The sequence below is a fragment of the Schistocerca cancellata genome, chromosome 12, assembly GCF_023864275.1.
Source record: "Schistocerca cancellata isolate TAMUIC-IGC-003103 chromosome 12, iqSchCanc2.1, whole genome shotgun sequence".
Classification (NCBI taxonomy): Eukaryota; Metazoa; Arthropoda; class Insecta; order Orthoptera; family Acrididae; genus Schistocerca; species Schistocerca cancellata.
Window position 1 is genome coordinate 169,990,461 of NC_064637.1, and position 11,882 is coordinate 170,002,342.

Below are 11,882 nucleotides of genomic sequence, written 5' to 3' on the forward strand. Positions count from 1 at the left end.
TTGAGAAAAACTCTGCAATTTTACTGTGATGAATGATCAGGACTGTCTTTATGGACTGTGAGAAAATTTTAGCTTATGACCAACATTGTATCAATAAGTGAGTGCATTTGATATCTTTGTTATTGTAATTATGAAAAATTTTATCAAATCGTTCTTGGCCACTGCCCAAAACAATTTGTAAAATTTTTTGTGGGGAGCATGGGGGCTATGTAAGTAGGCTGTTTATGTTTTCTTATTGGCAACGTTACATAGCGCTCTGTATGAAAATCACTGGCTGTGCTGTGTGCAGTCTGTGGCTAGTTTGCATTGTTGTCTGCCATTGTAGTGTTGGGCAGTGGCAACTGGATGTGAACAGCGCGTAGCGTTGCGCAGTTGGAGGTGAGCCGCCAGCACTGGTGGATGTGGGGAGAGAAATGGCGGAGACTTGAAATTTGTAAGACTGGATGGCATATATATTATGATTATTAAGGTAAATACATTGTTTGTTCTCTATTAAAATCTTTCATTTGCTAACTATGCCTATCAGTAGTTAGTGCCTTCAGTAGTTTGAATCTTTTATTTAGCTGGCAGTAGTGGCGCTCGCTGTATTGCAGTAGTTCCAGTAACGAATATTTTTGGTGAGGTAAGTGATTTGTGAAAGGTACAGGTTAATGTTAGTCAGGGCCATTCCTTTGTAGGGTTTTCTGAAAGTCAGATTGCGTTGCGCTAAAAAAATATTGTGTGTCAGTTTAAGAACAGTCTTGTATAAATGTTCAAAGGGGACGTTTCAAAGTATCTACAAATGTAAAGAATCATTGTACTGGAATGTTCTGTGACTGTATATATACGGTATGTGCGCTGGCGGGAGGCAGTTCGTTCCGCGCTCTTGTACGTGCAAGTGCTGAATAAACCTTCGTTAAGTGAGGTCCGTGTGCATCACTCATCTAATTTCCGCAGCTCGTGGTCGTGCGGTAGCATTCTCGCTTCCCACGCCCGGGTTCCCGGGTTCGATTCCCGGCGGGGTCAGGGATTTTCTCTGCCTCGTGATGACTGGGTGTTGTGTGATGTTGTTAGGTTACTTAGGTTTAAGTAGTTCTAAGTTCTAGTGGACTGATGACCACAGCTGTTAAGTCCCACAGTGCTCAGAGCCATTTGAACCACTCATCTAATTACACCTTCTTCTCCTTACCTGCACATACATCTCGCATATTGACCACGAGGAGAAAATTCGAGAAATTAGAGCCAATACACAGGCTTAGCGACAATCATTCTTCCCACGCACTATTCGCGAGTGGAACAGGGTTGGAGGGATCAGGTACCCTCCGCCACACACCGTTAGGTGGCTTGCGGAGTGTGATGTAGATGTAGATGAAATAGAGAAAGTAGTGGCAACGATAGCAAATAGAGGTAATTTGAGGTCTATGTCACTAGTTTAACTGTTTAATATTCATTAACGACATAATGGCACGAATCAGTCCACACCACAAGAGTAACGTGTAAACTACGAGCAACATTGAAAGGCTGATGAACTTCGCGTCCAGATTCGTGTGTACTATCCCCATATAACTTAAAATTTACGGTTTATACACGCTTTCGTAAGTGAAAAGTGCACGACCTTGACTCGCATCAGGGCGCCCTGCAAGTACTGGCTCCGTGTTCGACAGTCAGTTGGAACAGAGTTGGGACGAATGTGCGGCTGTCTGACAGTAACACCTTCTAAGTATTTGGTCGCGGACCTGTAAAAATTTCACGTGTGATGATCGTGAAAACTCTGAATAGTTTTAAATCATGAATAATTACAAAAATTACCGCCATTCGAACTGTTTGGTTGGAAAAGTATTTTGCATGTGACAGTCACAATTACTTTAAAACATTTTCAGCGTGAGAACTCTGAATAATTTCGGATTAGGTGATTTACGAGGAGAGCGCGACAAGTTCCATAAGCTTATATGTCGGATAGTTTGCTCAGCCAAAGTGGAGTCGGAATAAGCGAGCGCACATCTCGGGTAATCCATAGATATAGTTCAAATGGCTCTGAGCACTAAGGGACTTAACATCTGAGGTCATCAGTTCCCTAGAACTTAGAACTACTTAAACCTAACTAACCTAAGGACATCACACACATCCATGCCCGAGGCAGGATTCGAACCTGCGACGGTCGCAGCAGCGCGGTTCCGGACTGAAGCGCCTAGAACCGCTCGGCCACAGCGGCCCGCTGTCTTTAGTCGTCAACTAACTACATGTCTCAGGAGTGAATAAAAAAAACAATAAATGAATGACAGAATTATTTTTTATTGTTTTCGGAGACATTCCTGTGGTGCATCGTAATTTATAATCAGTTGCGAGCGCCAGTTTTCGAAAAAGTGACCCGTTGTGCATGACTTGCACGGAATTAGTGGCAGCGAACGAGATGCTGAGCATTGTTAACGACTTTCCTTATGTGAGTGAAGAAATGTCGCTGCGACAAACCTGCGTTCTCCCGATGCTCGTGGTGTTTGTACGATCAGTGTCATCCACTGGAATGTACCTCATCTTCCTGAAGAATAAACGTAAGAATAAAATATAAGGATTAATATAATAACCGATACACGAGTGAAATATAAGAATAAAAAAGTTTAAAAAGATTGTAACTACTGTGAATACCGTACACAAATATATAATAAATGTACGATATTGTGAAACGCAGCTGTAATTTAACAATTAAATAACCCCCATGTATCCCCTAACATGATAAGAAACATTCGTGTAGTAACCTTCGATGGATATAGATACATAAATGAAGAAGTAAATAAATAAAATTAAATAAAAATAATAATCGGGTTTCAAACATGGGGTGCAGAAGTAAGAGGCTGTAATTCTAGCCACTGTGCCACCTTGTCGGATGATATTATCGCACACTAAAAGGCATCTAAATTACATCGAAAACTTTTACCGTCGTTTTCTCAGATACGGTCGATAAGCGAAAGCACTTGTTCCGTTATTTTGACTCCTCTTCCACTTATCAAAGTTACTGGGAAATCGGTCTACGGTATTTGCCGTGTTCTCCTCGTTAGTCTAAACTTTAGAAATTGTCCTGGAGGTAACTTTGAGAGCGATTAACACTTTGAATATTGTTTGTCGGCGATTATAGAACTTTAAATAGCTTTTGTGGATTTTCGGAAGGTTAAGCGAATGCGTGACGCTGGTCAACTTACTTAGGCTCTCAGACACAAATATTACATTGTAAGAAAAAAAAATAAATAAATAAATAAAAAGAAATGACGCACCACAAAGGAATCATCCGAATGCGACAGAGTTCTGTTGATGTGATGTACACGAACGGACAAACAAATTATTACAATTTCAGAAAAATTGTACGGTTTATTTGAGAGAATTGGCGCGTTAAATCGTCCAACTCCCGAGCTGGTTGGAAGGTCCTGCCCATAATTCTCAACTGCGGAGAGTTCCGGTGACGTTGCTGTCCAAGGTGGGGTCCGACAAGCAGTCGAAACCGTGGGAGCTCAGGGTGTCTGCAAAACGGGGCGTAGAGTACCACTGTGCTGTGAAGAGAGCCGCCACCGCAGACCAGCGGGCTGTGCGGCGGGAACCCCAGCACTGTTCGCGGCGCCTCGGCCTGGAACCACACTGACTGCAACAGAACTGTCTCCAGTGATGAGTCCCGCTTCGAACTGATCCCCAATGACCAGCAAAGACGTGCTTGGAATAATGAACTGAATTATAGATCCGTGTCACTGACAACGACTTTCATTAAGATTTTAAAACATATACTGTGTTCGAACGTTATGAAACACCTCCGAGATAGGACCTGCTGAGGCATAGCCAGCGCGGATTGAAAACATACCGTTCTTCTGAATCACGCCGCGCCCCCGGAACGTTAATGAAAATTTTCTGTTTAGAGGTACTGAGAGTGTTGTGTGTCGCAGACAAGGAGGTATGGGACTGGTTTCTCCAATGCGAGAAAGCTGCTGCCCACACGTATGCTGTACTTCCCTACCGTTGTGCCTCGTATTTTGGTTTCTGCACCCGGGAAAGGGACGTAAAAAGCGTTCCAGGAAACGGCGAGAGAGACGATGTCAGCCATCTCTGTAAGGAATGTTGGCACCACCACCGATTGGACAAATGTCTTACGTATAACGGAGAGTGCTTTGAAAGAGATAAAGCTGTTTAGTGAACAAAATTGCATTTTAAAAATTCGGGCTGTGCTTTCCGTCTGCGTAGCCCTCGAACAGCCCACAGACACAGGCCGAACAGTGCTGGTAGTCTTACCCGGTCCACTTTTGCAGGAAATCGGCGGCTGTAAAAACTTGCCGCAGTCTCACGGTCACACGCGTGGATACGTCTCTTAACCGCTCACTGTAACAGATGAAACTCACGTGCACATCAGCTGCCTCGGTCACAGTGGTTTTGACTTAGCAACCACTGTCATCGTTACACGGCGCGTAGATAGCGGGATTCGCATCTATTTTTAAATCTGTGGAAACGTAACAGATTGGAGAAACGATTACAGTCGTAAAATGTAGACTACGCCATTTACAGTTCTAATTTGTACAGGAGTAAGTACGTTTATTGTTATGTGCATCATTGCACATGTGCGGTATAAATCTAGAATGCAGTATTTTGCAAAATAAAGTAGATTTTTAATTATTTTTTCTACGAATCGTGAGTTCACCTACGAAAAATCCTTAATAAAGAAGTAAATATGTACAATGAAGGTCAGCATGCACTGGATCCGTTAGGAATACTAACGAAACTTTAAAACGTAATACAGGTCCATGTTTAAGCTTGTCAGTGTAGTTATTCAACATATTAACTACCACGAAGATTCATTCAATTTTTTTGTATTTTCCCTGTTTAGAGATAGATACACATGCTACAGGTTACTTACCAGTCGTATTTGCGCTTACTGAATCAAATGAGAACTGAACGAAAGATACGTTAGTCTCGGTCACCAACACGATTTTCATTAAGATCTCATCATTACCCGTTTCGGGCCATCCCCACCATTAGGTCTGCGAAAAGCCGTGTTCCGTCCCGTGTTCTCTGCTATTACGTTCTGGCGCACCATCAGAGCCCACACGTTGGCATCAGTTAATAAAAATGAATTGGTGACCAGGAGTAGCGTATTTTCATTCAGTAATCCAGATGGTCGCTGATCTCCTAAGCGACTTCTCGTCAAAAGTGAAGAAATGTGAACTCGGGTGTGGTGCACGTGCCTAAGAGTCGCCTGCCTCCCCCGCTTTACTTCGCGCTACAAAAGAAAGCGCGGAACCGACAAGTGGTGTGGCGCGAGAGGCAGCCGCAGCAGTGGGGACAAGTTCAAAATGGTTCGAATGGCTCTGAGCACTATGGGACTCAACTGCTGAGGTCATTAGTCCCCTAGAACTTAGAACTAGTTAAACCTAACTAACCTAAGGACATCACAAACATCCATGCCCGAGGCAGAATTCGAACCTGCGACCATAGCGGTCTTGCGGTTCCAGACTGCAGCGCCTTTAACCGCACGGCCACGTCGGCCGGCTGGGGGACAAGTCCTGACAGGAGTCGTGGCCTCTCCGCGGACGACACGAAGCTGAACCGCCGCGCCGTCCAGAGACAGCGGCACACTTTGAAGCGCACAGTGGCTGGTTGCCCCCTCCTGAATGTCTCGGTTGCTACCACTGACGCGTTCAGAATCTAATCTCGGAACTTTTACGTAGTCGACCATTGTGCAAGTGAAGAAGCGTTAAGTTTTCATTCGTTATAGACTGAGGTAAGGGTACGGGACAGCCCGACACCGACCTTGCAGAGAGGCGCAGACTACGAGCAGCGCAGCGGCGGCGGCGGCTACGGCGGCGGCGGCGGAGGCGGCGGGGGCGGCCGGCCGGGCGTCGCGCATCATGGCGGCGGCGGCGACGCGGGGGCGGCGGCCCGCATGTCGTCAGCGGCGGCGGCCGCGCCTCCACATGCGGCCGGCTGCAACACCACACACGCTCTCACTCGCCCGCTGCTGTTGTCGCTTTCCTCCAATACTGTTTCCAACCACGAGAAAATAAAATACGTCAATTGTTTTGCGACGCACACACAAGTAGCAAGAGTTCAGTTATTTTACACGCGCTTTGCGTTCTGAGCAAAAGTAAAGTAAAAAACGAGCGCGTCATAAAACGTTGAAACCGTTGCATGGGGGCTTAATTTAAATAAAATGTAATGCAAATATTTTTTGGTAGCTGTAGTCCGATTACGCAAGTCTCGTAAACGGCTGGCCCTGACTAGTTTTAGTACGCAATCTGACTGCATGGAATAACAACAATGAATGAAATGAAAATTTTCTCTTAACACAATTAATTAATTAAGTCCCCAGCAACTATAAAATTTACGAAGCCAACAAAGCACAAGTGTAGCTGTTCTGTATGTGGAAGTATGACTCAACGCACATCTGGCACGGTTCTTCTCCAATAAGACAAGAATTTTTAAATACCAATTATACTGACGTAATAAAAGAAAATTAGAAATACTACAATTGCGCAAGAAAACCAGAATTACACTCTAATACAAGAACACAAGCCAGATGCTTTGTTGACTGAACCTGTAATGATACATTATTCAGGACACTGAAAGAATAAAAGAAAATAGTGTTTTGTTACCTCCATATATATTGACGAAATGCACTCTGACCATTACAATAGCTCCATTAGAACAACATCTGCTATCTCTCCCATCAAAAAAACTGCATAAAACATGGAGCAAACACTCACTACTACCACATCTCACTCCGACTTCACGACAAGCAGTGTCCACCACAACTTCTCGGCAAGAACTGCCTGCCGCTACTTCTCAATAACCACTGCCAGTGGAGGCGGCGGAATAATACTCTCTGGCGCGATCTCTGGCGCTGTGGCTCAGTGTAGCCACCTTTCATATGCCCCTCCTCCACGGGCTAGAATTTGATGGTATTTTTACCAGCATTGGTGGTGAAAATACCACCAAATTCGTCAAAAAAAATACAGACAAAAATAAAAGATAATATTAATACGTAAATATCATATAACTAGATAAAATTTTGGCTTTGCACTGACCTTACAATAGCCTAATATATAAAATACAGTAAGGAATACAAATTCTTTCATACATATGACTTTACATAATAGTTTACACAAATATCATGTGGTTAAACAATTCAATCGATAGTGTCAGCAATGACGAATATGTGCAGGTAAGAGTCTCATAACTTTTCACAAACAGTAATACACAAAAAATCAGTTTATACAAATATTCACATAAAATGCTTTCACAACAAGTAGTTGACAGTTCCAGCAGTAGCACCCAGCAATGTTGAACAGGTGCTACCGCAACAAGTGACATCATCTCAGTAGAAGCAGTCCATCAGTGGCACCCAGCAATGTTGAGTAGGTGCAGACTCCATCAGGTGACATCATTTCAGTAGAAGCAGTCCATCAGTGGCACCCAGCATTGTGGAACAGGTGCAGACTCCAACAGGTGACATCATTTCAGTAGAAGCAGTCCATCAGTGGCACCCAGCAATGTTGAGTAGGTGCAGACACCATCAGTTGACATCATTTCAGTAGAAGCAGTCCATCAGTGGCACCCAGCAATGTTGAGTAGGTGCAGACACCATCATGTGACATCATTTCAGTAGAAGCAGTCCATCAGTGGCACCCAGCAATGTTGAGTAGGTGCAGACACCATCAGGTGACATCATTTCAGTAGAAGCAGTCCATCAGTGGCACCCAGCATTGTGGAACAGGCGCAGACTCCAACAGGTGACATCATTTCAGTAGAAGCAGTCCATCAGTGGCACCCAGCAATGCTGAGTAGGTGCAGACAGCAGTCCACAATATTCACTATCACTAATCACACTGTTCATCAGAGTTTATAAGCAGAAAGTAAACATGTCCTATTGGCACCAATCATGTAGAAAAAGTACAAGTAACAGTCTATAATATTTACTATCACTGATCAGACAGTTCAAGTATGAACAATAGTTTGAATACACATACAAATGCTTTTACAATGCTCTTACACTAAACATACAAATTCTAATAAACACACAAATGATATCAGATAATTGTCATATTACTATTACAAATACTCAAATATCAGTAAACCTATAATACTTATGGGTGTCAGTGCAAGCCACTACAAACAAATAAAATAATATTTAGGAGATAGGTCGGTACCAATTTGGGATTGGGAAAGGAAAACACACAAAACACACTCACTCATCTTTCATCCACGTTAAGTACTACTGTGTAATTGAATAGTGTTAACTGTGTAAATGCAAATCTGTCAAAATTTCATGTTCATCATGTGTATCAAGTAGTAGTGGCAGCAATGTATAACAGTCAATAATAGTTAAGTCAACGTCATAGTCATCATGTCAAGACCAATGTTTGCCAAGCCAGATCAAAATGTACGGTTGCTGAACAACTGTCAGTGAGCCAAGATATGCAAATGCTTCCTCTCTCAAAAAAAAAAAAGTACATACTGCTTAGTGATTTAACAAAGTGTGTGTAGACAATCTTCCTTCCACTTTAGTGTTCTAGTCTGCTATCTTCATCCTCCTTGTTCCATATAGACCAACAAAAAAAAAAAAAAAAATGCACCTCACTTACTTTACCTCTTATCCACCAAAACTCCAATAATCATTAGCATCACATAATCTCAATACTTCAATAATACCTCTTATGTCGATACATATAAATCTTATCATCAATATCATTTACCTTACCTCTTATCCACAAAAACTCCAATAATCATCAACTTCATATAATCTCAATACCTCAATAATACCTCTTCAATACGTCGACACATATAAACCTCAGCACCAATATCATTTCACTTCCATAAGAACTCTTTCCTCTAGTCAGTCTCCTCGAACAAGTACAGACAAAATCCTAATGCAAACCTCATCATCCCATACAATCTGAAGACACACTGTCAACACACAACCTCTGGGTAATCCATCTGATCCAAATCTTCTACTCATTATGAATTATAAACAAAAGAAATACATGCATGACCTCTAACAGACTTAGTTCGAATAACTCTCAGTAATTAAGTACAATTACGGAGTGTGAATGATCATAATATTTCACAGTGTGTACACCACTTCAAGAATTATGGCAAACAGAAGCAAATATGTGGAGTATTTCTTGTGTCAAGTGTCACTTCCTATTTCAATCGCTCACGAAAAATGCAGTGTAATAACTGTCAATGGTCTAAACCTACTTTTGGTATGTCATGTCGTTAGCTTCCTTCCTATTAGCATAAATTTATACAGCTTTCATAAAACCTCCAGCTCATGTGACTTCTATGACGTTTCTTGTACTAATGTCGTTCGTCGAATTATAGCAGTTCATTTTCTTATCTTAAAAATATAAGGCACTGAGCGTAAGCAAAACAAGCAATAGCGAGTAAATATACCAGTAGTGAACAGAATGTCAACAAGTGGATGCAGCACAACTCCTACAACGAGGCTCTGCCAAGCGAACAATCTGTAACTAATACCACAGCGTAACCAAAACTCCATGTCCGTACACTGTACATCAGCATTGCTATATACCAAATTAAAGAGTAGTTGTGACGACAAACAGAAATGTATAAATATGCAATCCATACGCATAACAGTAAACATATATCTTACGTAATAAACAGGTCATTAGCATCATATCAGCATAAGCAAATAAATGTTCACATGTCATCTAAGTAAACATGAAGGCGCAAGCAGATAAATCACAAAGTATAACTTACATACATATCAGCACAACTAATCAAGTGACAATTATAATTTAAATAACTAAGCACAGCAGGCACATAATAGAAAAATATGACATCAGTGAAAAAGCAGTGCAGCCAAGCGTTGCATAATATACACAAGTAACAACCCTGTTCATTAATCAATCATTGTCAATACCAGTTAAAGTACGCAAGCACGTAGCTTCACAAGTAAATTCATAGAACATGAAATTTAGCACAAAGTATGAATCACGTAATCGCGAGCAGCAAATTACGTCTAAAGTACGTACCTAAGTGGAAATATGTTACCTGAAAATAAACTCAATTAATAATTACCTTTTTAGTTTATTACTTTCTTCTTCTAAATGACGTTTTTCCTGAAATTTTCGCGATAGCAAGTCGTCTTAACGTCGGACACGCACAGAATTTACCTGAAGTTCTTAAATATTTTATAGAACCGTATCCTGAAAAATACTGAATGTTAATAACATAATTCATCAAGTCACTATAGCTTTATACTCAATTTAATCGGAGAAATTAAACACTGTGTAATTGTTTACGGCTGTCAGTGCATTCGCACTGAGCGCTCGATCAGCTGTAGGCGCGTGACGTAGAAAGCAATTGTTTGCGGTCAACGACTGCCCTGTGCGGCGCGCAGACTTGACTGTTGCTTTGAGTATATGCCGCCGCCAAAACACAGCACGGTATCCTTGTATTCTCTGCATGTTTACGTAAACTGTTGGTTTCTCGAAAGTATGTCATTCCACAAAAATTTTAACGTTTGATATATGATGTATTCCCTTAGAGCGTCGTGATTTAAGAGTTTCTACTTCAACAGTGTTATCATGAATAATTTTGCGAATTCTATATGGGCCGTTATAAAGCAGAAAAAATTTCCGACACAAGCCTTTTCCTTTGTGAGACAAACGATGAGACTTAATTAACACTTTTTGACCAACTGACAAAATTTTTGAATGACCAGGACGCTTAGCTGATTTCTCTCTTCTAGCAGCCGCAGAGGCAATATTTTGTAGAGCCAGGTTCACAACTTCAGAATGCCACAGTTTCCATGTAGGCGGAAAAGGAACGATTTCAGATATGCGATTTGTCGGTGCTTTGTTTTTTAATATCACTATAGGTGGTAAAGAAGTTGAGTCATTAGGAAGTTCATTCAGAATGTTTTGAAAAATATGAAGATACTGATCCCAAGTTCTGTGATTCTGATGACAATAAAGACGACACAATTTATTGATTTCCTTCATCCATCTCTCTGAAGCGTTAGATTGAGGGTGAAAAAGTGAAATGAAGATTGGTTTAATTTTACGACGCTGTAGAGTACGAAGCCAAATTTTAGAACGAAACTGTGATCCATTATCTGATATAACCTTATCAACATGACCCACTTCTTTAAGAAAATGTTTGATGAAAGCATTAGATACTGAACGAGCTGTTGCTTTGCGTAAAGGTATTTTGATGTCAAATCCACTGCTACGAAAATGTACGCAAAACCATTAGTAGATCGAACCACTGGACCGAACAAATCAACTGCAGCCATGTCCTTTAATTTGGCTGGAATGATAGGAAACAACGGTGCTCTGTGAGAAATTGTTGGCGGCTTAGCCTTTTGACATAATTTGCATTTGGCCAGAACAGCTCGAATACGTTTTTCCATATTATTGAAGTAGCAATTTTCCCGTAATTTACGAAAGTATTTTCTGGGACCAAAGTGTGCATAACTGAAATGCGTATACCAAATCAGCTTATTAACCCACTCATCAGGAATACAAACTAACCAAACAGAGTTGTCGACCGATTTTCGTTTAAAAAGAATGTCATTGCGAACTAAATAATGCTGTCTAATCGCTACGCTTTCCTTTCTCCTCCACTTCTCCTTAATGTCCTTCCAGATTGGATCCTTATTTTGCTCCTTAGCGATGTCCTGGAGCGACGACGAAATAAAGTTCTCAAACGCAACACCTTGAATATACATCAAACAATAATTGTTTTCTTTGCAGTCCTCTTCAGCACTTTGTTTCAGACCCACAGGTGCACGTGATAAAGCATCAGCAACAATATTTGAAGAACCCTGTATGTAAACAATACTAAAATGAAATTCCTGTAGGTACAACGCCCATCGTGACAATCTACCATGAGCTAATTTTGTTGACATA

The 11,882-nt window shown here is 41.4% G+C and overlaps 1 protein-coding gene across 1 annotated transcript in view; it reads right to left on the reverse strand.

Moving 5' to 3' along the window:
- LOC126109559 (acetylcholine receptor subunit alpha-like) overlaps positions 1–5,857 on the reverse strand; it is a 446,478-nt gene extending 440,621 nt beyond the window's left edge. The window contains exon 1 of the mRNA XM_049914574.1: positions 5,758–5,857. Within this exon, the coding sequence (XP_049770531.1) occupies positions 5,758–5,857 (100 nt within the window). The remainder of the gene's footprint in view (positions 1–5,757) is intronic.
- Between the last annotated feature and the right edge of the window lie 6,025 nt (positions 5,858–11,882).